This window comes from Vombatus ursinus, unplaced genomic scaffold (genome assembly GCF_900497805.2).
Source record: "Vombatus ursinus unplaced genomic scaffold, bare-nosed wombat genome assembly UNPS02014818.1, whole genome shotgun sequence".
Lineage (NCBI taxonomy): Eukaryota > Metazoa > Chordata > Mammalia > Diprotodontia > Vombatidae > Vombatus > Vombatus ursinus.
Window position 1 is genome coordinate 9,070,487 of NW_020954596.1, and position 27,907 is coordinate 9,098,393.

Consider the following 27,907-nt stretch of genomic DNA (forward strand, 5'->3'; position numbering starts at 1 on the left):
CTGTCTTTTGCCTTTCTTTGTACCTCCAGCCTTTAGCACAGTGCCTCGCACATAGCAGGTGCCTATAAAATGTTTGTTGCCTGCCTGTCTACCAAAGGGGGGTCCATGACACAGAAAAAATTATGAACCCCTTTTCTAAGATATAATCCCAAGTCCTAAAGTACATCCATATCACAGCTCTAAGTTGTTGGTACCTCAGAGACTCACCTATATCTGATCAATAGAAGAAGAATAATTTATAAATAAAAATTATTTACATACTTTAACTAATTTGATCCCTACACGAACTCTGTGGAGTAGTTAACTACTGTAACATCCTTAACATAGGATCATTGAAGGTTTGCTTGAAAATATCTAATGAAAGAGAACACACTGTCCTGAGACATCCCAATCCACTTTTTGATAACTTATATAGGATATTTCCCTTATACTTGAGCCTTTCTGCCCCTTATTGCCTACATTTTAGTGATAAAAGTTACTCACACAGAGTAAAGGACAAATCCTTAGGACATAACATTAACAACTCCTTCCATTTCATTATTGAGTCTAATCATTAAACCACTTCTGAATTCACCTAATTGCCATCCAGGCACATCCCTCAATCTTGTCCAAAATAATATCATGAATATGTGTGACTAAAATCCAGGTATACTTTATACTTTCTAACAACTCGCCTAGTAACCTGACCCCCAAAAAAGAAAATGATTATTCTAACAAGACTTGATTCTTAATTTAGTTCAGACAGATAAACATTAAGTAACTGCAGTGTGCTAGGTGCTGGGGATATGAAGAAAACAAATTACATAGTTCCTAGCTTTATCCCACTGTGTGATGACCTGGACACAAGATGGCCAAATGGAAAGTTTCAGGAGGGAAAGAGCACAGGCTCGGGATAGGTGTGGCAAGGATCAGGAAAGGCATTACTGAGGAGAGTGACACCTACATCAAGTTTTGAAGATATGGTAGTCACTTAACTAGAATTTTAATGATTGACATTTTCTGTTTTTCTTTTTGATTTATTTATTTTTAGTTTTTAACATTCACTTCTATAAGCTTTTGAGTTTTAAATTTCCCTCCCCTCTCCCCAAGACAGCATGCAAAATCTGATATAGGCTCTACATATGCATTCCTGTTAAACATATTTTCACATTAGTCATGTTGTAAAGAAGTATTAGAAACAATGGGAGGAACCATGAGAAAAAAGAAACAAAATAAGAAAAGAAAAAAAGAGATCAAATCGTATGTTTCGATCTGCATTCAGACTCTATAGTTCTTTCTCTGGGTATGGATAGCCTTTTCAATCATGAGTCTTTTGGAGTTGTCTTAGATCCTTGCATTGCCGAGGAGAGCCAAATGTATGAAAGTTAATCATCACACAATGTTGCTGTTGCTGTGTACAATGTTCTCCTGGTTCTGCTCAGCAGACACTCAGCAACAGTTCAGATAAATCTTTCCAGGTTTTTCTGAAGTCTGCCTACTCATCATCATTTCGTTATAGCACAATAGTATTCCATTACATTCATCTACCATAGCTTGTTCAGCCATTCCCCAGTTGATGGGCATCCCCTCAATTTCCAGTTCTTTGCCACCACAAAAAGGGCACTATAAATATTTTTGTACATGTGGGTCCTTTTTCCATTTTTATGATCTCTTTGGGATACAGATGTAGAAGTGGTATTGCTGGGTCAGAGGGTATACACAATTTTATAGCCCTTTGGGCATAGTTCCAAATTGTTCTCCAGAGTGGTTGGATCAGTTCACAACTCCACCAACAATGCATTAATGTTCCAATTTTCCCACATCTTCTCCAACATTTATCATTTACCTGTTTTGTCGTGTTAGCCAATCTGATAGGTGTAATGTGGTACCTCAGAGTCTTTTTGATTTGCATTTCTCTAATTAATAGTGATTTAGAGCATTTTTTCATATGACTATAGATAGCTTTAAGTTCTTCCTCTGAAAACTGCCTCTTCATATTCTTTGACCATTTATCAATTGGGAAATGACTTGTATTCTTATAAATTTGACTCAGTTCGCTATATATTTTAGAAATGAGGCCTTTATCAGAGACACTGACTGTAAAAATTGTTTCCTAGCTTTCTGCTTCCCTTCTAATCTTGGTTACATTGGCTTTGTTAGTACAAAATCTTTTCAGTTTAATGTATGTGATTGTTATTTTCATCATAAAGATTTGTCTATCTTTATGTTCACCTTTGATTTGCCTCTTCAAAAACTAGCAAGAAATGATGTGTGTTATCTAAATCACATACAAGATAGTTCAGAATGTGGTTCCCTTTTTTTTTTTAACCTGAATACTTCTGGTATTTGAGTAAAAATTGGAAGCTTCTTTTATTTTGCAGAAATGTACAACTAACAGATCTTTTTTCCCCCAAAGGGAGATGACACCAAAAGGAAGAAACTGAATAAGAAAAAGAGAACAACAATGATACTTTTAACTAAGATCATTCAACTAGTTGAATAGAGTGCTGAGTTCAAATCCAGCTTGACATTTAGTAACTTTGTGACCCTGAGCAAGACATTTAATCTCTGTGTCAATTTTCTTATCTGTAAAATGGAGGTCGTGATAATAAGCACCTACATTCAAAGGTTGTTATAAAGTAATACTTGCAAAAGTGCTTTGAGGGGCAGCTAGGTGGCACAGTAGATAGAGCACCAGCCCTGGAGTCAGGAGGTCCTGAGTTGAAATATGATCTCAGACCAGACATTTGACACTTACTAGCTATGTGACCCTGGGCAAGTCACTTAACCCCAATTGCCTTGCCAAAAGAAAAAAAAAAGTGCTTTGAAAAACTTAAAACACTATATAAATGCTAGCTATTATTACCACAAGTAACATTAAATCAATATAGCATATTTATAGATAATTAAACCATGTTTTTACGCATGTGGATTCTTTTCCTCTTTCTTTGATCTCTTTGAGATATGTCTGTTTGTGTTATTCTAGGTAAAAGGATATGTCCTGTTTAGTAACATAGTTACTAGAAGCATAGTTCCAAATTGCATCATACTTTTTCAGTGTTACTTATTCATTATTCCACTAAGAACAGTTCCAATTTACTAGGCAATATACTTAATTAATTCAATAGCTCCTTTGGGTTCAGTTATCATCTCTATTCAGGTCACTCAAGATAAGGTAGTTAGATGGCACATTGGCTAGAGTGCTGGACCAGGAGTCAAGAAGATCTCAGTTCATATCCTGCTTCAGACACATGCTAGCTCTGTGACACTGGGCAGGTCATATAATCTCTTTTTATCATGATTTTCTTCTCCTTCTCTACTACTTCTTTTGGTGATATCATCAGTTCCCATAGATTTATCTGCCATTTTTATGCTGATGATTCTCAAATTTACCTTTCCTGCCCCAGTTTCTTTGCTGACCTCCAGTCTTGCATTTCCAACTGCCTCTGAGACATCTTGAACTGAATGTCTAATAGACATCTTAAACTCAAGATGTCCAAAATAGAACTCATTATCATTCCCCCTAAACCTTTCCCATGACCTACCTTCCCTGTTATTGTAGAAGGTAACACCATCTTCCCAGATCCTCAGGCTTGCAATTTGGGAGTCATCTTGGACTCCTCACTATCTCTCCTGTCCCTACCCTTCAATATCCAAGCTGTTGCCAAGGCCTTTTGATTTCACTTTTGCAGCTTCTCTCAGATTCTCCTACTTTTTCTCAAACTCCTAACATTGCCACCACTCTGGTACAGGACCTCATCATCTCACACTTGGATTGCTACAATAGCCTGCTGGTGGGTCTGCCTTGCCTCAAGTCTCTCCCTATTCCAGTCCATCCTCCATTCAGCCACTATAATGATTTTCCTAAAATCCAAGTTTGATCATGTCACCCCCTACTCAGTAAATTCCAGTGGCTTCCTGTTGCCTCCAAGAGCAAATCCAGAATGTTTAGTTTGGCTTTCAGAACCCTTCATGACCTAGCTCACACCTACTTTTCTAGCCTTCTTACATCTTATTCCTTAACATGACTTTGTTGATCCAATGACGCTGGCCTCCTAATTGTTCCATAAAGAAGACACTCCATCTCTCAACTCTAGGCATTATTTAGAATGCTCTCTCTCCTTTGCTCTGACTCCTGATATCCCTGGCTTCCTTTAAATCACAATTAAAACCCTACCTTCTATAGGAAGCCTTTTTTCCACCCCCTCTTCATTCCAATGCCTTCCCTCTGTTAATTATTTCCTATTTATCATGTATTTAGCTTTTGTATGTTTTTTTACATGTTGTACACTGACTAGATTGTAAGTTCCTTAATGGCCAAGACTGTCTTTTGTCTATTTTTGTATCCCCAGCTCTTAGCACAGTATCTGCAACATAGTAGGCACTTAGTATGTATTGGTTGATTGAGTTATTGATTAATCTATAAAATAGAGATAAGAATAGCATCTTCCTTCCAGGGTTGTGAGAATCAAATGAGATAGTATCTGTAAAGCACTTTTGTGAACCTTAAAGCACTATGTAAAACACTATATAAAATCCTCCCCTTGTGTTTCTACTGAGCTCTAGTCTTGCCTCACCAGTTTCCTGTTAAACATTTCAAACTAGATGACCTATATACTTCTTAAACTCAACATATCCAAAATAGAATTCATTATTATTCTGCCAAACTCACCTCTCCTCTTTATTTTGAAGGCATCATTATTCTTCTGTTCCCAACCAGGGTCATAACATTAGTTTTCCCTACGTCCTCACTCTTAAAGGTTTGTAATAGTCTACACCTTACCTTCATCTTCTTTCCTCTCTTTAAACTTTCCCCTTACCCCAGAAGAGGGAGACTATCTTTCATTATCAGTTTGCTGGAATTTGTTTCTAGCTTTTTGTTATCACAAAATGTTCTATACGTATTTTTACATATAGGACCTTTCTGTTTTTTACCTTTTTGTTATATATTCCCAGTTGTGATGTTTTTGGATCACAAGTAAATATTTTAGTGGCTTTTCTAACATGATTCTACCTTGTTTTCCCAGATGTTTAGACTAATTCATAAATCCAACAGCATTTTAATAATACCTTTATAACCTACTACCATTCCAATGACTTTTCATCTTTACCATTTAGTAATTAAGAAAATACTTTCTACCAAGCTCCTTTTATGAGACAAATATATTACTTTGTACTCAAACGAGAAGGAATAAAGCAGTGAAACAAGCAGTAGATCAATCACACTAATGGATGTTGATGTAGTTTTTAAATGTTATGTCAGTATAGGGACTATAGCCATATATCCAAAAAATTGCTTATTTATATAAATCAAATTGGATTGATATAAAAAATGTAAGACTGGGGCAGCTAGGTGGCACCGTGGATAAAGCACAGGCCCTGGAGTCAGGAGGACCTGAGTTCAAATCTGGCCTCAGACCAAACACTTGACACTTAACTAGCTGTGTGGGCAAGTCACTTATCCCCAATTGCCTAAAAAAGAAAAAAAAAGATAAAAAAAAATTAAGAAAGAAATTAATTTATAATCATATGAACAACAAAAAATATTTATATATGTCTACTTCCTAAAATGAATTTTTAAAAAAGAACCTTTAATAAAATATTATACTCACTTAAGCTTATCCCTTAGGAGCATAAGAATGGAAGGACACTTAGTGACAAGGTCGATATTATATATTTAAAACTTAAAAGCTTTCTTACAAGAGAAAGCAGAATGTTCAAGGCAGGGGGGTTTGCAGAAAAATAAAAAATTCTGGTTTGGATATGTTGAGTAATGAAACAGTTGATTTTTTTTTTCCAGTAAATATTTGGTAAATACAAGAATGATCCCTCTCTTGACTACTGTTTTATGTATTCTAGAAATGCTGATTATTAGCAATAAGGCAGCAGAGAAAATTAAAGATAGAAATGTTCTCAGAGTGATTGTCAAGTTATGACTTAGGATTATTACTGTGGCTTATTTGGAAAACCGCAAAGAATTATCAGAGAAAGAAATACAAATGATTAAAGATTTCATTAAAGTAGCAGGATAGAAATCAGTTTGACACAAATCACTTATAAAAGATAGTAAGGTGGTGATGTGCTAAGAGCTAGAGAAATTTTGATCCCACAAACAGTCCAGAAAAAATTTTGAATGTACCAGTCAAAAATAAATAAGGAAAATCACCTGTAGACTCATCCATTTCGCCCACAGCTACACAGAAGGTCCTCTAGAATCCTGAAGAAACCCTAAGGTACAAACTGAGGTAGGTAAAAAGCATAGAGAAGGAGGGCTCCAAATGGAGTTCAATATGGCAAAAGTACCAGAAGACTGGTCCTAGGGAAAGACTATCCCAGGCTGACTCAGAAACCCCATGGTAGTAACCCAGTGTGGAGGAGGCTACTGAGCCCAGCAGGGGGGTGAGAACGGCCCTAGGCAGAGCCTAATATAGGGCTGTTCCTGAGCCGTTTGGCAAAAGGGAAGAGCCTAGTGTGGGAGAGCACTTCGAGTCCCTTGACAGTATTCTTGATCACCACACTCAGGACCAGGCATAGCCTGACCAAGCTATTCAGGAATGCAAGAGCAAATCTTGACCCAAGCACTCTCCCTTTTTCCTTCCCCAACCTAATTATTGAGGCTGTTGAGATGAGCAAACGAAACAAATCATGGCATAAATACTGAAATGCTCAGGTACACAGGGAATAAACCCCAAAGTAGAGACTAAATCCAAGTAAAACCTCAGAGAGAAAAAAAAATGTCCTGGCCACAAGGGTAAGAATAACTGGAAGAATATGAAACAAGAGATAATAAAATGGAATAGCTAGAGAAGGAAGAATGCCAAGGAGAATTGATAGGTTAGAACAGATGATGAAAAACCTCAGTGAAGAGCTAAATGCCCTGAAAACTGAAATGGACTACACAGAAAACAATGAATGAGCAGGAAATACTTAACTAAAATCAATAGATTAAAAAGTAAAAAACAACTGATTTGGAAAATGGGTAAGGAGAGATAATTTAAGATTTATCAGACTGTTTGAAAATCATGACCAAAAAAAAAAATTATTTATTTATTTTTTTTTTTTAAAGCGCCTAGAGGCAGCTAGATGGCTCAATGTAGAGAGCACCAGCGAGTCAGGAGGACCTGAGTTCAAATGTGGCCTCAGACTAGCTGTGTGACCCTGGACAAGTCACTTAACCCCAATTGGCTTAAAAAAAAAGAAAGAAATGCAGACCTAAGTAGTTGGAGAAATATTGATTATATGACTAATTTGAGCTAATACTTAAATCACTTTTCAGTACTGTGTATACATTTTTTGGAAATAGAAAATGTTGAAATTTTGTTGGACTATGCGTGTTTATTAATGAAGATTTTAGTTTTCTATTTCAGTGGTTAATGGAGGACACTTTAGGAAGGAGCCATAATAAACGCTTATAGAAATAAATTTAATTTTTTTAAATCAGCAAACATAACTTATAAAAACTTAACTCACAAAATCTCAAAGAAACTGTTGAAACTGAGTTCTTGTTATTAGGGAAACAGAAAATGCTCATCAGTTATACATTTAAGTTTACAGTAAATAAAAGACACATTTGACAGTATTTTTCTGCATTCCATTTCTCCAGTGACTGATTTTCATGTCTTTATTGACATTTTTATTTTTAATTTTAAAAAATTAGAAAAAGAAGAGGTTCATAACTGAAAATGCTGTCACTTTCATGTTTTATAGTAAGACCCAGTGGTGGTGATATAGTTTACTATATATAGTTCACCATATCCTTTTTTGTCTTTATGCATAAATTATAGGAACAGATAGACTTGAGCAAAGACAGAACTCATTTGGTTGTATGTGTGTGTGTTTTCTAGTAAAATGTATGTACCATGAAATTGATACATTATATGAATTACTTAAGATTGGTTGCAAGAGGGAAAACTGAGGGGATTCCTTAAGGTATTCATTGTTTCACAAATAAAAGTCTTCAGAATTGTTTACTTACAAGTGGGTGAGTAATTAAAACTAAAGAGTAAGTGCCTTGAAATGAAACAAATGATGGGAAAAAGAAATGATTAAGAAATTCTGGAAAAATAAATACAAATGTAAAAATTCACAGAAGTTAACCAGACAAACAGCTATACAATACTTGTTACAGAAACAAATGAAGTGGCAATAGAGTGGCAAACCATTGTTTATGATTATGATTCACTAACATATTAAAATGAATACTCTACCTAAATTATTTGATTCAGTGAAATACTCAGATTGCCAAGGATAGTTATATAGAATTAGGCAAAATACCAGAATTCATTTGGAGGAACAGGATATCTTCAGTCTTAAGGAAAATAGCAATTAGAAAATAAAGAGTGAAGGAATAATAGCATTATCAGTTCACTGATTATATTATAAAGCAGTATTCATTAAAACTAATTGCTACTAGTTTAAAAAATAATAAAAGTAATGACATTATTATTGCAGTTATTAGATTGTGAGCTTCTTTAGGGCAAGGACTATTTTTTGCCTTTTTTTTTTTTTTTAATACCCATTGCTTAGCACAATGCCTGGCAGATAGTAGGTGCTTAGTAAATATTTATTAATTCTGATGACTGGAACACAGTAGGCAAGCCAGACACAGGAACAAATTGCTGGACACAGCAGTCTAGTGTTCAGCAAAACCCTGTACATAAGCCCTTCAGATTATGACTCCCCGTTTATCATAAATTGCCTTGAAAAAGTAGGTGATCGTTTGGCAGAAATTTTGTTTAGATCAGTAATTTACGCCAAATACCCACAGGCAGCTCCTAGTGTATGCATGACCTAAAATATAAAAGATCACATCATTTTAAAAAAAAAAAGTATATTTCAGATATTTTGAAAATTTCCCTAAGCAATCCAAAAATTAAAGAGACAGATTGTCAAAGACAAGTAAATTTTAATTACATAAAATTAAAAAGCTTTTGTACAAAAAGAATGTCTTTTAAAATAAGTTTTTACTGATATTTGCCTTTTACATCATCATAATTTCCCTTTATATCTTTCCCTTTCCACTCTCAGAGAGTTATCATCACATAGAACAATATTTTCATGGGAACAAGAAAGAAAAGATTCAGCGTAACTGATTATAATATTGAAAAAGTCTGCAAATATGTGTAATGTATCTCACTCAAGGACCTCCCACTTCTGCAAAGGAATGGGAGTATATTTTCTCATAGCTTTTCTTTGCAGACATGCTTGTTCTTTATAATTTTACAACTTTCAATTTTTTGTGGTTATTAATGTTTATGTTGTAGTCATTATGTATATTGTGTCCTTAAGCATCTTCACTCTTCATGAGCTCATAAGATCTTTCTATTCTCTGTTTTTGTATATTCCTCATTTCTTATAGCATAGTAATAATGTTCCTTTATATTTGTGTTCCACAATTTGTTTAGCTCTTCCCCAAGCAATTGGAATCTACTTTGTTTCACATTCTTTGCTATCTGAGAAAAATGCTACCATATGTATTTTTGTGTATATAAGGACTTTTTTCTGTTTTACCACTGAGTCATTGTGAAACTTTGGATAAGTTATATTTCCCTGTATGTTCTCTTTTGTAAAATGTCTGTAAAAGTATTTTATACCTTTCCGTTACGGTTCTGTTAGGGTCAGAAATAAGTTTAGGTCTGTAAAGGGGCTTTAAAAGCGATCATGTGCTACATGAATGTAATAGATACTTTTGTAGACAAATTCCCTTTTGTGATAATTTATATAATGTAAAATATCTTACCAATTTTGAGAGGTTCAATAAATGTTAGTTATTTCACTTCCATTAATAATAACTAACATTAATGCTTTAAAGTTCACATGGCCCTTTATGTATATATTTTCATTTAAGCTTGATGTGACCTGGTGAGGCAATTAGTATCAGTGTCATTACAATCCCTGTTTTACAGATGAGAAAACTTAGGTTTGGGGAGGTTAGATGATTTGCCCATGGTCGAATTTGTATCCAGGATTTCTTGACTCCATGCCTATGTGTGCTCTAGTACCTCAAGTTGCCTCCCAGGGAAAAGGACTTTGTTTGAGGTAGCTAAGCCTGTGGCTCAGATCTTAAGATTATAGAATTTAGAGCTGGAATCAAAATTAAAGATCCCCTCTCTCCCACTATGTATGTGACCTTCGTAGCGAATTTGTCCAACACACAAAATAAAGTTAAGTACAATACAGTGCTCATAAAGTAAAGGAAGAACTAAATAATTGGACAGATATGCTGTGGTCATAACTAGGTTGTGCCAATATTATCAGACCTAGATTTTATGATAGGACATGGTGGTTGATTTCCTATCTTCCCTTCCCTCTCCAGCAATCTTTTCTTTCTGGAACATAGGCTGATCACTTAACAGTTCACTCCCCCTACTCATACACAGGTGACTTGTAAATCTTATGCACTTCTGTAATTGTGCACTACTATTATTATTTTTTGGAAGAAACAACTTTAGAACTTGGATATCAAAATGGACAGTAATTGGATAGGCAGTTCTTAAATGAGACATTCTAAGTAGAGGATATCTGCATGAGTGCAAGAGAAGGGAGTTGGAAGGCTGTTATCGTGGTTAAACAGTGGTGAGACAATAGTTTCATTAAAGTTACAGGTTATAAAATAAAAAAAAATAGCATTTTCATATAGCAATTTTTAAAATCCAGGACGAAAATCCCATTCAAAGTAACTACAAAATTAATAAAATTAAGTGAATCCTTGTGAAATGTTGAACTACATTTCATAGTTTATAGTGAAAAATAAGTTTGATTGTGACTTCATCTTGAAAAATAAAACTAGACATTATGAATATATTGTATAAATATTTATTAAATATCATCTCTGTGCCCCACACTGAAGTTACAAAGAATAAAATGACGAGGGCGTTGCCCTCAAGATGTTTACATTCTCTCACATAAGATACCTTATTTTACATTATTTAATAAAATTTATTTATATTTATTATATAATTTATTATAATTGCAATTATACTCTATTATAAAAAGAAAAAGGAGTCAAGTGTTTTAGGAGATGGCATATAATTTTTCCAGTAGGATTGTAAGTAATTCTATAACATTTTACTTCAACTGTGAATTTTTTGCAAGATCATAAATAGGGACATTTATGTAAAAATATTCAAAGGTTACATACATTTTCCCAAAGAGCCTGTCTTTAATTTTTAAATTTTTGAATCATTCTGCTTTGAAGCCAAACTGACGGTCAGAAACTGACAAAGATTTTGGCAGGGTTTGAGGGATGTGTTGCTGGTGGTAACAGTAGAATCTGGTGATTGAATGGTGTGATGACTAATGTTTACAAGTGGTCAGTACATTCACAAATGTTTTAGCATTATGACAGTTTTTACTTTACTAAGTAACCTCTGATGGGAAAGTATTGTATAGAGAACCAACTAAGAGTCAGGAAGACCTTTCCAGTTCCTCTCTTTATTGACTTTGATCCTGGGAAAATCATTTGACCTCTCAGCACCCCAGGTGCCTCTCTTGAGATAATAAGTTACAGTAGAGTTGCTGTTGTGCATTGGTAGTAAGAAAAGTTTGCTTAGTTTGGAGTTCTTTACATCCTTGAAATCAGAGGTAGAAGCTAAAACAAGATACAGTCTCAAAATCTCTTAAGGAGAGAGATTCAGATAATTAATACTCCAATAATGAGGATCCCCTGTGTGTCTTGTTCCCTCCCTTCTTTCCTTTTTCTTTCTTGTTATTTTTTTTCATTCCGTGCTTTTTTGAATAATTTGTTTCCTCCTATTTTTTTGTGAGCTTTTTTGATTGCATTTCTAGGTGAGTTAAGCTTAGAGTTCCTCTTTATCAGCCCGTGGATTCTGTTTTGCATATATTTCTAGTGCTTCTAGGTTCTTTTGTTCAGCATTTCTCAAACTGTGGGTCACAACTGAAGGGGTCACGAGTGGAAAAAGTTTAAGAAGCCCTGCTTTTGTTGAATGATTTCCAGAAACACAGTATTCAGGCTTTCTGGTACTTGATATTTTTTTAGGGAAACTAAAAAAATTTTCAGACTTTTGCTTTAGATCTAAAACTTGAGCTCTTTTTGCGAAGTTTGTAGAGATTTGAAGTTCTTATTTTGTCATTTCTTTATTTCACTTTGTTTTTTCTATCTCTACATTTGTTTTTGTTCTCTTCATATTTTCCTATGCAAATCCACTAAATTCATTGATATTCTAAAATCTTCTACCTTGTCGATTTTCACTCGTTCTGAATTCTTCTTTTAAGTAATGTTATTCCTAATCTTATATTGTTTCAGATCTCTTTGTCTTGCTAATGTGATTCTAAACAATCCTAGAGAGTCTTGCCTTAAAGTCATTCTCACTTCCTGAGTGTTATTACAATATGTTATTACAATCTTATTTTTTCCACTTTCTTTATCCTATTTATCTACAGTAATAGGGCCTTTCTGTGTTTGCCTGTTTCTTTTGTCTTAGTTTCCTTTCAGATGTTTTCCTGTGAAAGTCCTCATTTACCCCTTTTATCTGGTTTTTCTTTTTCATTTGGCACATTTGAAACTGTATCTAGGTAGTGTAGTAACTTATTCATAAGCATTCTCTTTTCTGTCTTGCTAGAAGTTCTACTTCCTAAATGTCTCTGGTAATTTTAGGTCTTTTATATTCATTCCATGATTTGCAGGTATACTGAGCCTATAAGCTTTTGCCATAGTAGATAGTTTGTGATCATTAAATGTACTGTAGAATTCCCCAAAAGCAATGCAACATAATTTCCTCCTCTTCATTTCTGACAATTGTCAGGGTTTATTGTACTATGGACATTGAATTTTTTTTTTTTATGAATGTTTAAGCCAGTTTAATTCTCATTACTCTGAATTTCACTAAAGAGACTCCAGTGTTCTAGAACACTGTGATTTCTTCTGAGAAAAAAATGGTGTAGAGACTATATCAGTAGAAAAATGTTTATTTCATTTGATCTTCATTTAAGACATTTTATATACCCCTTGGAAATGCCTTTGTTGAACTTAAATCTCCATATTTACCTTTGCTGTTACTGATCCTTGTATGATTTGGATTAATATGTGAACAGTACTATGGCTGAGAAAGGCCATTTTAGCCATTTATTTGGTTTGGTCTCTGATGAAAAGATCGACACAATATAAGTGAATTTCTGCCGTTATGGATCATTCTCCTTCTCAGGTCTTACATGTGTGCTGTTCTAGGTTTATGAAGGAATATATGCAACTATACTGATTTGGGCCATTACACAAGTGTTACCTTATTTCAGTTGGCCCTCAATAAATAACTGTAATCTTTTTCCTGTAGGATAGAATTTTAGTGGAGGAAGTTATTAGTAATAGCATTTTTTTTTCTGTCTATAGCACTGTGGTTTTCACTTCCTTGAATATAGTTCTCTATAGTGTAGGTTCCCAAAGTGGGCAGTACCACCCCCTGGGAGGCATTGGAACAAGCTAGGGCAAGGGTAGTAGTCTTGGGTGCAATTGGGGAGCATTGGATAAAAATAAGGGGGCAGTGGAAGCATAAGGAAACAGGAGAAGACAATTTTGAAAAACTGTTCATACATGTTTCATCTGTTGTGTAACAGAGTTAAAGTCATAGTGATTACATTATTTTCCAAATAAACACACACAAAAATGCAAGTCATAACCATTAGTGGTCAAATCTGCTAACAGGTCTTAACAAGCAAGTGTTGGCAGGCGAGTATGTCACACATTGTCGAGAAGTCCAGCATGTACCAGCAGGAATATGTGCATGTATTGACTTGTTTACAGTATAATGCTATACGGTTACATGATACACTATTGCATCATTAAAATTACAGTGCAGGAAAAAACCTACAAATTTACAATAAATTCTTAAATTTAAGATACTTTAAAAAAGTTTATATATATATATATATATAGAAATGATGCAAATTTTTTTTTTAAAAAACTGTTAAAGGGTTAAAGAAAGTAGCTTTCCAGAGGGGTGTTGAGTAATTTTTTTTTAAATAGGCGGCACTAGGCCAAATAAGTTTGAGAACCTTAAATGTTAGACCTAACAAATACTATTTCTGAATTTTATCACTAAATACATGGTTATAAATAACGATGAAAGCTCATCCTGTCTATTTTACAGCTATTGTATATTTTAGTTATCTGTGTATTTAGGACATGCACTTCAAGGTTGGACATTTTCATTATATGCAGTCTTAGAATGCTTTAAAATAGTTTGACTTTTGGTTACTTTGTAGTGTGCTTTTTGTCCCCATATAATTTGATGTCAGTTAACATCATCTAAATTATCCATATGGTTGTAATCTTCAAGATTGTACTTTAGAAAACAAGAGATTACTATAAGTTTCTGGAATAATGAGGTTTGTGACATTTTTGTAAATGAAGGTGAAAAAAATCATGGAGGGTCTTTATGATTATAGCATTCTAGAAATTCAAAAGCAATGAATAATTTTTGTGTCTAAGCATATCCTTAGGTGATGATAGAGCATATGCTACATTTTCAATTTTTTTTTTTTTTTTTTGGTGAGGTAATTGGAGTTAAGTGACTTGCCCAGAGTCACACAGCTAGTAAGTGTTATGTGTCTGAGGCTGGATTTGAACTCGGGTCCTCCTGACTCCATGGCTGGTGTTCTATCCACTGTGCCACCTAGCTGCCCCCTCAATTGTTTTTTAAATAAAATTTTAAAAATTTTAAAATATTATTTTCTCTTTAGTAACTATAAAATGGTTACTTTGATTTCTGAATGTCTTGTGTTTGTGTTTTTAAATTTAGAGCCAAGATTTCCTTTTGCACACCCCTCTTGGAAATAGTGGATCACAGCAAGAATCAGTAGGAGGAGGGAGAATTACTGTTGGAGCACAGACGGTACCCTCTGCAGATCTCAATAATTCCACACCTTCAGATATAGCATGTAATTGTGAGGCATGTAATGAACGAAGGTGAGAGACATTTGTCATTTTTCTTTGGTTGCTTATCACCTACAGAGTGGTTTCAGCTCAAAAAAACCTAAGATAAACTCATTCATGATAATCATTGGAAAATAAAATATCAGGTTGTTAGGTTCATACGAAGCAAACCAGTTTCTGGCTCACTAAAATATCTGGTGGTGCCAATACCAAACATGTATTGGTGAACCTAATAAACTGTGAATTTTGACAGCAATTTTTAGAATAATGTTGTCAAGTATTTATTTAGCTCTTACGATCTACCTAATGCTGAGTAATTAATTCAAGAAGTATAAGACATGGTTTTTATAAAGTATAGTTTTTCCCATAAAAAGTTTAAAAACTAAGCCCTTAATTGGTGCTAAAAATAATAAAAGCAGTGGTCAGAGAATGATGAAGTCTTACAACAGGAGTGGGCCCCTGATAGAACTGTGCTTATCCCATTCAAAATCTTTTGCCATGCTTTTAGAAATTTCTTGGGATAGATGGTTTTGTAACCTCTTAAAATAATTTTTTTCATTTCATTATCATTCATTAACAAGTTCTTCCTAATGTCTAAGTAAAATCCTACTTGCTGACTTAAATTTCCTGATTTTATCCATGATATCAGGAGAGAACTGTTCATCACTGGCCTTCTATTTTTAATAACTTTTCATGTATTCACATCAGTTTGATTAAGCACTTGTTATATATTAAATGCTTTTCCAAGTACTGTGGGTGTAAAGGCAAAAATGTAACATTCTCTATCCTTAACAGTGTAATATGTAGCCTCTTGATTTTCTTTTTTCCATAACCCAGAACTTTTTAACCTTTCCTCCATTGGGCCTCATGCGGCCTCATTGGGTCCAAGAGACAGAAAATATTTTAATGAATTATATTTTCATATTCCTGTTCTTCAATATCGTAATTTCTGGTAGTATGTTAGTCAATATGGTATAATAAATGTTTCATGTGATTCTAATGTTTAACAGAGAAATTTCAGCAGAGACTGAACGAGAATCACAGCAGCTTCAGAATTATTGGTCAGAAGTGCGATATATGGTCCGATGTATATATCGTCAAGCTGGAACCCCTTTGGCAGATGACCAAGACCAATCTCTAGTTCCTGATAAAGAGGGCATGAAAGAGCTCGTGGATAGGTATGTATTCTTTCCCCCACCCCTTTTTGTTTGTCCCAGAAAACAAACTATTGTCTTAATGGCTTCTATCTTCCTTTCTTATACCTAAATAAACTAATTCATATGGTATTCAGCATAAGAACCTCTTATCTCCATTATCACTCCGTTCTTTTTTTTTTCCAATTTTTAAAAAAAAAAAATTTATTTTTGGTTTTTGACATTCACTTCCACAAACTTTTGAGTGTTAAATTTTCGCCCCCTCCTTCTCTTCCCCCCTCTCCTAGATGACGTGCAGTCTGATACAGACTTTAGATATACTTTTATATTAAATGTATTTGCACATTAGTCATGTCGTAAAGAAGAATTAGAACCAATGGGAAGAACCACTAGAAAGACAAAACAAAACAACAGTAAAAAAAGGGCATATAGTATGCTTCAACGTGTATTCAGACTCCATAGTTCTTTCTCTGGGTGTGGATAGCATTTTACATCATGAGTCTTTTGGAGTTGTCTTAGATCTTTGCATTGCTGAGAAGAGACAAGTCTATGAAAGTTAGTCGTCGCACAGTGTGGCTTTTACTTTGTACAATGTTCTCCTGGTTCTGCTCACTTTGCTCAGCATTAGTTCATGTAAGTCTTTTCAGGTTTTTCTGAGGTCTGCTTGCTCATCATTTTATATAGCACAGTAGTATTCTATTACATTCGTCTACCACAACTTGTTCAGCCATTCCCCAATTGATGGGTATCCCCTCAATTTCCAATTCTTGGCCACCACAAAAAGACCTGCCATAAATATTTTTGTACATGTACACTCCGTTCTTGTTGGGCATTTATTATTAATAGTCCATTTTATACAGTGTCTTACATGTAATAAGTGCTCTGTACTTGTATTAGTATTGGATATTTATTATTTTGAAAAAGTTTCAGTGCTATGCCAAAAGTCTTAGAGACAAACCCAACTAAAGGTATACATATGCAGAGTTTTGTTTTGTTTAAACCAAAAATATCCACATGTGGCCTTTTACACGTGTAAGTACATATACAGGTAGACTGAATTTTGAATAGGTATGACTATTTTGAATTTGCATTCATTCTGAGCAAACACTTTTTTGGGAGACAAGCTGGAAGGTAAGGAACTCTTAACAATTGAGTTATTATAAATGATTTGCAAAACTACAAGTTTTGTATAAATGTGAGCTGCTGTTATCATCTTTCACTTCTTATCTTCTTAAAAACTACCATTTTTATTGTTTTGTTGTTATGTCTAGAGTTAGGCAACTAGGAGAAAAAGAGGTAAAGATAGCTATCATGCCTCACCTGTCTCCCTCCAAAATTTTTTTCTCTTCTGAACAATTATAGTTCCTTCATTCAGTCTTCATATGGCACAAATTGTAGTTTAGAAGAGAAAAAAAAGTTTTGTAGCGAGAAAAGTGAAGCATGATAGCTGTCTTGAAGTACTATTAGGTGTTTTCTGCTTATCTTGATAGGACAGAACTAAGAGCAGTTGTTAGAAGTGGCAAAGAGGGAAATTTAGACTAGAAGTAAGAAAAACTTGCCAAGTATTACAACTATTAAAAAGTGGAATTGGGCTTTTTTGGAAGCGAGTTTCATTTCATTTCATCTCTTGATTAAAAGCCTGGACGACCACTTGTTAGAATGTTGTAGAGGGAATTCTCATTTAGGTACTGAAAATGGTTGGACTAAATCTGTAGGTGGTTTTCTAATTAGTGCATATTGTCTTCCTCTTTGGTCCAAGAACTTGATATATATCAGCTTTTGATCAGCACATGAAGGGCGAACAATTAGCAATAATCTACAACAGGAACATTTTGTTCCTTATGAGAAGGATCTTGTGAACTTCTATTTGAAGAAAATACATTTATGAAATGGCAACTGTAGCTTCATACTTTTCTAATGCAGCATCTCTTTTTGTGTTGGTGATAATAATGGCGACAACAATAAATTAGTAAGTATATAGTGCTTGAAGGTCTGCAAAGCATTTTACAAATATCTTGTTTTATCTTCACAATTCTGAGAGGTAGATATTATTATTATCCGCATTTTGCCTGCAAGCCAAATGACTTGGTCAAGGTCAAAAACCTAGTAAGGATCTGAGGCAGGATTTGAACTCCGGTCTTAACAAATCCAAGTTCACTACTTTTATCCAGTATGCAACCTAGCATGATGAATAGTTTTTATTAAAATAGATAATAACATAGAGGCAGAAATAATATTAGGTAATAGAATCTTTGATAAATAATATTGCAGATTATTATTATCATTAGGAATAGGGACATGCAAATAACTAAGCAAATATATGATACATGCAAAGTAAAGGAAAGCTAATCTCTGAGAAGTCACTGACGGCTGAGAAGACTAGGAAAGGCTTCCCATGGAAGAAACCAGAAGTCTACCAACTTGGGCTCTAGAATGAAGATAAACAGAAGAGTTTATATTTTATTCTATAGGTGATTAGAGGGTTACTAGAGTTCACTGAATAAGGGGATAACTTGTTCTAGTCTGTGCTTAAGGAAAATCACTTTGGCAGTTCTGTAGGGGTTAGATTTAAAAAGGAGAGAAACTTGACGTACAGAGACCATTTATGAGGCAACAGGTGATGAATACCTAAATTAAGATTGTAGCTGTTTGAATAGTGATAAGGGAACAAATGGGAGAGGTATTGTAGAGGTAGAGATGACAAGATTGCATGACTAATTGGTTATGGGACATAAGAGTGAATGAAGAATTGGAGACAATATTCATGTTCTGAATGTAGGAAATTGTAAGGTTCATAGTGTCCTGAATAGAAATAGGGGATTTTGGCAGAGGAAAAGGTTTTTGGAAGAAAATACTGAATTGTTTTGAACATAGTTCATTTAAAATTCCTGTGAAAGATGCACTTTGAATTAGCCAGTGGAAATTTAGTGATGGGACTGGGTCTGGACATCAAGATCTCGGAGTTATCTGCATAGAAATAATGCCACGTAAGCTGGAAAGGTCACCAAAAGAGATAATATAGAGAGAAAAAAGATAGCTAGGTGGCACAGTGGATAGAGCACCAGACCTGAAGTCAAAACCACTCATCTTCCTAAGTTCAAATCTAACCTCAAACACTTAAAAGCCATGTGATCCTGGGAAAGTCACTTAACTCTGTCAGAAGTCAGCATTCCTGTCAGTTTGAGAACAGACTGAGGGATAAAGGGATTAGAGATACTTCTAATAAAGTATAATACTAGAAAATGAAAACCATTTGGCATTACACATACATGCATACTTAAGTATTTGAATATACTTTCAGAAAATCCACTCCCTGGATTCTCTGTCTGTTCACTGAAATCACAATTTCTTCATGTTTTAGTTGGAAATTTCACAATTTTCTGTGGCTTAACCGTTTGTCACCTGGTAGCTAACCGTTTGGTGTTGTGCCTTTCCACACTAACTAGGCAGGTCGATTTTTGCTCGTACTTGAAGGCTTTGTGACTTTCTAAGAACTACCATGAACTTAAGATAGTATTACATTTGACATCCTAGAGTCACCACCTTGCAAATATGAGACTTTGGAGTGAGAATCAAGTGAAGGACATGTATGTTGTTATTTTGCTACATGCTTGAGAACTGCCTTCCCCACCCCCTACACCCCCTTTTTATTTTTTTTATGCTATGCTTATGGGGCTTTGTTAGAGTCAGTATTTCTCCTTTCAGTGTAGACATCTGGAGGGTTGTGGTTAGAAATGTTACATACACTGTCAGATGCAGGTACTATGTCCATAGATTTTGCTTAACTGTATTTTCTTTGTTACCAGAGAAGTTAATGAGCATTTATTAAGCATTTATTGTGTACCAGGAGCTAAGCTAAGTATTGGGGATACAAAGAAAGTTTAAAAAAATAGTCTCTGACCTTAAGGAAAATACATTCTAATGAGGGAGGCAACATGTAAATAACTATGTACATACAAAAGTAGATTGCAGGTATTATGAAAAGAGAAGCATTAGCAGCTAGAAGGCTCCTTGTAGAAAGTGGTCTTTGAATTGAGAGTTGAAGGAAATCAGAGAAACTAAGGGCTGGAGGTAAGAGAGAAAGCAATCTAGGCATGGGAGTTTATGAAGGGGTAGGGAGACAGCCAACACTAAAGCAGAGAAATGTCAAATGGAATGTTATGTTTGAGGAGCTACAAGCTAGATTGTAGAGTACCTGAAAGGGAGTAAAATGTAAAAAAGACTGGAGAAGTAGAAAGAGATAGGTTATGAAAAGATCGAGTCTTTCTCCACTCCCCCATCCCCCACTCCTAACCAAAAAAAGAATAACAGAAAAAGACAGGATTTGGACCACTTGAGTATGTTGTGGCAAGAATATATGGTATTATTTAGACTAGATGGCCTCTAAAGTCTTTTCTAGCTCAGATTCTGTGATTCATCTTCTTCATCTTATACTTTCCCTATGACTTTCTAGATCCATATATTCTACTCCCCTGTGTTTTCTTTACTATTAGAATGTAAGCTCCATGAGGACAGGGGCTATCTTTGCTTTTCTCTTTTCATAGTAGATAGTGCAAGGTACATAATTTGTGCTTTTTCAGTCATTCGTTCCTTCTCTTTCATAACGAGACATTTTCAAAGGGCCATAACATCATTACTTGACTATAATTGATTGTATGAAGTGCAAAGAGGCAAATACATACTTAATATAAAGCAAAACTTATTCAAAAGGGAATGGGCTAACTGAAAAGGTATTAGGCTCCTGCTTTCCTGAAGTGCTCACTTAATTAGGTTCTTAGTAGATAGAACACTAGGCCTATAGTCAGAAGACTTGAGTTTAAATCTGGCCTCACATTTGCCTTGTGATCCTAGGCAAGTCACTTAACTTCTATTTCTCTCAGTTTCTACATCTATGAAATGGGGATAATAATAGTGCCTACCTCTCAGGGTTGTTATGGCAGTCACATGAGGTAATATTTGTAAAAGCACTTAGCGTAATGTTCAGCACATGTGCTCTATAAATACTTATTCATTTCCCTTCCTCCCTCTCTTTTCCCGCTAACCTTTTACAGATTATGTTCTGCTTTGTCTAAGTGTGTCCTAAGTATTCAGTGTGAAAAATTGGTATAATCTCAGTTTGTTATTAACTATTTTGATGCTTAAATTCTGTACAACAGTCTGCTTTAAAGTTGATAGATCTCCTGCATGAGGATATGCTTTACTTTAAACATCTTATAAATGTCGATAACCCTGGTAAGTTCCAGAATGTGGCATACCTAGTATATTGAATTAGAGTTGGTGGACCTGCATTCAAGTTTGACATTTATTACCCCTGGATATTTCCTTATTTGTATAAAGGGAACAATAATATCTTATTCTTCTACCTTCCTCATGTGTTTATTGTGAGGAAAACATTTTGTAAGAACTATTTAATGTGAGTTATTGTTTAAAAAATACATAAATCTTAAAGGTAAATATGATCATTAATTAAACAGTTGGGAAAAGCGGTAGATTATACTATTTTGGTTGTTAGCTAAGTTTAATCACATTAATTAGTTAATTACAGTTTTTTATATATATTTAGGCTTTGTGAAAGAGATCCCTATCAGCTATACCAGCGACTGGAACAACAAGCAAGAGAATATGTGCTGGAAATGAAAGTTCGACTCCTCAGACATTTATCTCTGGGATCTAAAGTTAAAGCAACATCAACAATACAAGGCCCACCACAGGCACACCAATTCGTCTCACTTCTTCTCGAGGAATATAGTGCACTCTGTCAGGCAGCACGCACAATCAGCTCTTTCCTTGTCACTCTGGTAAGATTGAAAAAATTGATTAGTAATTAAAAAAACAACTTTGGATGTTTTTCATATTTTCTTGCAGCAGCAGTTCCTTGCTACTTTCAAACTTGATAGGGAGAAAAAATCTATTTTATGTGCACATTCATGCACAATACTTAAACTAGTTTCTTTCAGATAAGTAAGAGTGTATATTCATTTTGGCTAGTGTTGTGAGTCCCCATCCCCAATCCTGTTTTGTTTTTTTCTTTGAATTTTAGTATTCCTTCTGAAATTTGCTTGATAGAAGAGATCAAGGGTGAGTGTTCAGGTAACATTTGATAGAAGTGGAGTTTTGGTTGCCAGATGAGTCTTAAGACACGTAGTTAAAGCATGATAGTTGTATGAAATAAGGACGAAATTTATTTGGGATTGGTCATCATATTGGTTACCACTTAATTGGAAGACACAGACGTTTCTCTGATTAAAGGCTTATAAATTGAAAATCTAGTTTATTAAAATAAGAAAATGGAACACTTATTCTTCTATCAAATTTGGTCAAAATAAGTATTTCTTTGTTTGAAAGCCATATTTTAACCAATCTGAAATTTTAAAGGCAGTACAGTCATATGTATGAATTTGCCAGGACAAAATAGGGAATAGACCTGGATATCTGCCCCTTAGTAGTCCCCTTGTACCTATAGTGTTAACATCTTTAAGTACCCTGTACTCAACCTTCCTTCTTGTTTTTCTGGCTTTTTACACCAACTACTTCTGTCTCAGCTTTCCCCCAATCAAAAATTGACAACATACACACACGTTATGCTTTGAAGATTGCCTCTAAAGTTTCATGGCACTGGTTGGAAAAGTGTTCCAAGGCAGAGGTCACCAACCTCATAATCCTGACTTTGTTACTTACTACCTGCATGATGTGTTATGCAAGTCACTTAATGTCTCTGGGCATTAGTTTCCTCACCTATAAAATGAAGGGATTGGACTACATAATCTTTAAAGTCCTTCCAGACGTAAATATGTACTCTGAGCACAATCTGACCAACTCTAAATTTTATATAAAACCTGCGAAGATCTTGGGAGAGTCCCTACCTTGACTTAACCATCTCTGCTCTTTGGTGGCAGTTAAGTTGTCGTGGTGCAGGAAGCTGGACTGAGTCCAGGGATGGAGATGAATGGCTATATTATATTTAGCCTTATCCTCACCCTTTGTTTTTCTCATGCCCCTATCTCAAACAACCACCCCTGATATTAATAAGGGAAGAGTGTTGATTAATAAAGTGAATTTCAACTTAGTTTGAAAGTATTTTATTTCAGAAACATGAACAAAAATTTTTGGCAATTTTAACATAGAATTTATGTAGTTTTACTAAGTTAACATTTATTAGCTCTTTCTCCTTACAAGCAGGAGTAACTAAGTTTGATGAACACTTATTTTAAAGTATTTTATATCAGATAACTAATAATTTCCTTGAACTTCTTAAAATACTTACTCTAAGAGGTTTTTATAGTTTGTTGCCAAAGGGTTTTAAAAAAAAAACAAAAACTTGTGCAATTGCCTGAAACATAATTATCTCATAAAAACAAATAAATCTATATTTAAGTATGTCTATGATAGTTGTCATACCATTGAGAGATTAAATAAATATTATATAAAATTCTTAATCTTTACAATTTTCCAGACTCTGTGGTATTGAAGTATGTTCATGATCACAGCCAGCAGTTAACCTGCAAAGGGTAGAGTTGGTGTCATGGTTTTATTTTGTCATTTCAGTTGCCTTCATGTCACTTACCTCCCCTCAAAATGTCCTGCCTGTCTGAGAAATCCATATTTATCAGAGGAGTCCTTAGAGACATAGAGCATGAAAGAGAAAAAAGCCATTTTTATTTTTATTAGTTGAATTCAAAGATATTTCTCCCCAGAGAAATATAATTAATAAACCCCCTAACAGCAAAAACTTTTTCATTACTCTTCTGATACAGATAAAATTGCATTACTGTGGCAGTGATACCACCTTATTCTATGCCCTGGAACAAGTCACTTATCCTCTCTGGTTCTCTCATCACCTTTAAGAAGAGATGGTTAGAGACCTCTAAGAATCATGATTCTATCACATGATTAGAGGATAAATGACAGCAGTTTATAAATTATACACATGTGGCTAAATATTTCTCTTTGTCTATTCATAGGTAGGAAAATATTTCTCAATCTCAGATCATAATAGTACTTGTGTTGTTATAACGTATGATCTGATGAAGCAGACACTTCTGCCTGTGTGTCCCACCTTCCAACTCAACATTCCTCAAACCAAATTTATTATTTTTACCCCAAAACCTGCTCATTTTCTTGACCTGCCTTTTTGTTAGTGTTACCACTATTCATCTAGTCACACATTTGAAACCTTAAAAGTTATATTTGACTCCTCCCTTTCCCCCCACCTTTCATAGCCAATCACTTACTACTTTTATTTCAACCTCAGAAATATTTCATAGATCTGTATTTATTTCCACCATTGCCACCTGAGTCTAGCCCCTTATTGCTAGATGCATAAACTCTTGCTATAACCTTCTTCTCGGTATTTTCTTTTCCTCTCTTATCTCTCCCCAGTTTGTACCTCACGACACTGATAAAATAATCTTTTTCATGGCCTTTTTCTATTCAAAGATCTTTTGTTGAGTCCTTTCTTATTCACTTTCAAGAGAAGGTAAAACTCTTTTGTATGGCATCCAATTCCTTCACAATTTGGTACCATTCTTCCTTTATATTCCAATATCTATATCCAATATTCTCCTTCCATGTACTCTATATTCAACCTACATTGAACTGTTAGCCCGCTCTCAAACAAGCCCTACCCTCAACACTTACAGAATTATTTTAAAATTCAACTCAAAGGCACTTCCTATTCCTCTTGAAATAGAATGACATGAATCAAGTAATGGGATTGTGAATTCTTAGGGTGCCTTTGGGAGATAGGAAATTTAAATTTAATTTTAATTTAAAATTTAAATATTTAAATTTATTGTATTGCATTGTAAGAGGTAAGTCAGAGCAACCGAACTGAGTTGAAATTGAGCCTTTCACAGATCTTCCTTCTTGCCACCCAGTAGCAGTTTTCTTCATTTCCTTTCACTCTCTTGTACTTAAAATATCCTATATGCCTAAACTGTCAAACTGCTTACCTGAACCGGCAACATCTGTATAGGTATTGAGAGAGATAGTGTTGGAGCTGGGGAAAATACTACACTAGTATTTTATTGATAACGAGTTCTAAGTACTTCTTTTCTTTTGCTAATTCACTAAATAGAGGTTGGACTTTTAACTTCCTGTACTCACACCAGGGAATTTATTTCTAACTGTACAGTTGTTCAGAAACAAACCCCATGATATGGATAAATGGGTTGTTTTTTATTCCTTCTGATGTTTAATTTCATCTGTTAAAAGTCAACTTGAAAATATCTAAGTTAGCTTCAGTATCCTCTGATGTCTTGATTGCTTTGAGAAAATTTCCCTAGATGGCTTTTTGATGTCCTTCTGACTCTCAGTCTCTGATACTATGAATATCCTACCTGAAAATTTAAGCTTTTTCTACATTAGAAAATGAAGAAATTAATACATAAGAAATTAATCTTTGTCTTCATTGGGGGTGTTTGTAACCTTTTTTTGTATCATGGACCCCTTTAATATTCTGATGGATTCCTCAGAATTTTGTTTTTAAATGAATAAAATAAAATACATAGGATTACAAGGGAAACTAATTACATTGACATACAGTTATTAAAATTTTTTATATTATCATTCTCCTGAATGCATAAAATGGCTTTGTTATTGTATTGAATTTACATCTCAATGTCTAGTACTAATTTAGCACCTTCGTTTGTTTTTTTTAAAAAAAACTTTTTAAAATGTATTTTATTTTACCCCAATTACATGTGAAAACAGTTTTCAGCATTTGTTTTTGAAATTGAGTTCCAAATTCTCTCCCTCATTCCTCACCCTCCTCATTGAGAAGGCAAGCAATTTGATAATAGGTTATACATATGTAGTCATGCAAAACATATTTCCATATTAGTTATGTTGTAAAAGAAAACATAGACCAACATAAAAACCCAGGAAAAATAAAGAAAGTAAAAAAATATGCTTTGATCTGTTTTCAGATTCCATCAGTTCTTTCTCTGGGGATAGATAACATTTTTCATACTTAATAAGTCTTTCAGTTGCCTTGGATCGTTGTATTGCTGAGAATAGCCAAATCATCCACAGTTGATCATCTTACAGTATTGTTACTGTATACAGTATGTTCTCCTGGTTCTACTCATTTCACTTTAGCACCTTCGTTCATCTTTAAGAAATCACCTCAAAGCCTGTCTCCGAGAATGAAATACAATTAATTACCTCACAATTTACACACACCTGTGTCTCCCACAATTGTATCTGACAACATTAATTTCACTTCTCCTTCCTTCTTTAAACTTATTTTGTGATAAAACGTTCCCAAATAATTTCATCAACTTCAATTCCGTTCAGTAAGCCTTTAAGTATAGGAGATTATGAAGAATGAAAAATTAACAACTCTATAATCTCTTTGTTATAGAGCTTGTAATCCAATAGATAGTATATGAAAAGTATTTGAAGCACACCTTTTTTGACAGGGAGTATGGGAGACAATACTTCCCTCTGACCATGTAGATCTATATATGCTTTACATCCTACTGTTAAAGCTTAACCTGGGGTATTGAGAAGGTAGTGGCTTTCCCAGGGCTACATAGCCAGTATTTGCCAGGGGTAGAACTCAGCTCAGATCTTTCTGACTCATGAACCAGATCCTTCTCCAGTACTGCCATCATGCACTCTTCCTTACTTCTCTAAAGTAGACTGAGAAAATATAAGTACAGGAAAATTACTTTGATTAGAGAAATGGGCAATCTGGAAATGCTTCATTAGGAAGGCAGCAACTTAACTGCAAGTGGGAGCTGAAAAAGAGACAAAAGTCAAATATGACTCCAATGTTTCAAGCCTGAGTAACTGGGAAGATGTTGATGACAGTAGTTTTATAATGTAAAAGGTGAAAGGAGCAACTAATTTGTGGAAGAAGATGATAAATTCAATTTTGGGCATTTGAATGTAGGGGCTGGTAAAAAATTTGGGTATAAGTGTTTAATAGGCAATTAGAAATGCCAGAGGGTAAAGCAGAGGTGGAGGTGGGGGGGTGGGGTGGGGTGTGTGTGTGTGTGTGTGTGTGTGTGTGTGTGTGTGTGTGTGTATACGGGGGTGTATATAAACACCTACCCACCCTATAAAAAGTCCCCAAGAAAGAGAATAGGCTCAATTACAGAGGCTTGGGGGGAATATCTGTATTTTCTAGATGTGAGGAGAAAGATAAACCAGGAAAAGAGACTGAGTGGAGTGGTTAGAAATGTAGCATATGAAGCAGGCCCTATGGTACATTAGAAAATGTTGCTACATTTAGTCAGAGTACCTGGATTTGAATGTCAGTTCTGCCACTGTCACATGTGTGACATTGGGCAAATCAGTTTCCAGCTTTGGGCCTCAGATTCCTCATCTATGAAATGAGGGAGTTAGCTTAGATAGCTAAAGTTTGCAAAGCACTTCCTATACATTGTTTCGTTTGACCTTCACAATTCTGTGAGGTTGGTGCTATTACTATCTTCATTTTATAGATGGGAAAACTGAGGTTGAGAGTAGTTAAATGAACTTGCCCAGGATCCCACAGGTAGTATCTTAATTCAGGATTTGAATTCGGTTTTTCCTGACTCCCAAGTCCACTATCTAGTTGCCTGCTATAACTGGCATCTATACAGCACCCTAATATTTACAGTGCACTATGCAAATCATATCTCTTCAGATCCTCCTAACAGCCCTGTGAGATGGAGCCTGTTAACTCCATTTGGCAGAGGAGGAAGCTGGGGTAGAGAGAAGTTGCATGACTTGCTTAGGATCACACAGCCAGGAAATGCCAGAAGCAATATTCAAACACTCATCCTCCGAACTCCAAGTCCAGCACTCTACCCACTGTGCTACCCAGCAGCTCACTAGGTGAGCTTTACAAAAGTCTTTTCACCACTGCCCTTGTGATCCTTTGATCTGGGTCACAGAC

General features: G+C 34.8%; 1 protein-coding gene across 3 annotated transcripts in view; it reads left to right on the plus strand.

Annotated features, from left to right (window-relative positions):
* Window positions 1-27,907, plus strand: part of FAM193A (family with sequence similarity 193 member A) — a 225,216-nt gene that overhangs the window by 119,855 nt on the left and 77,454 nt on the right. For all 3 annotated transcript variants that reach the window (XM_027836378.1, XM_027836376.1, XM_027836377.1), the window contains 3 exons: window positions 14,733-14,899; window positions 15,877-16,044; window positions 21,584-21,818. In XM_027836378.1, coding sequence (XP_027692179.1) covers window positions 14,733-14,899; window positions 15,877-16,044; window positions 21,584-21,818 — 570 coding nt within the window. The remainder of the gene's footprint in view (window positions 1-14,732; window positions 14,900-15,876; window positions 16,045-21,583; window positions 21,819-27,907) is intronic.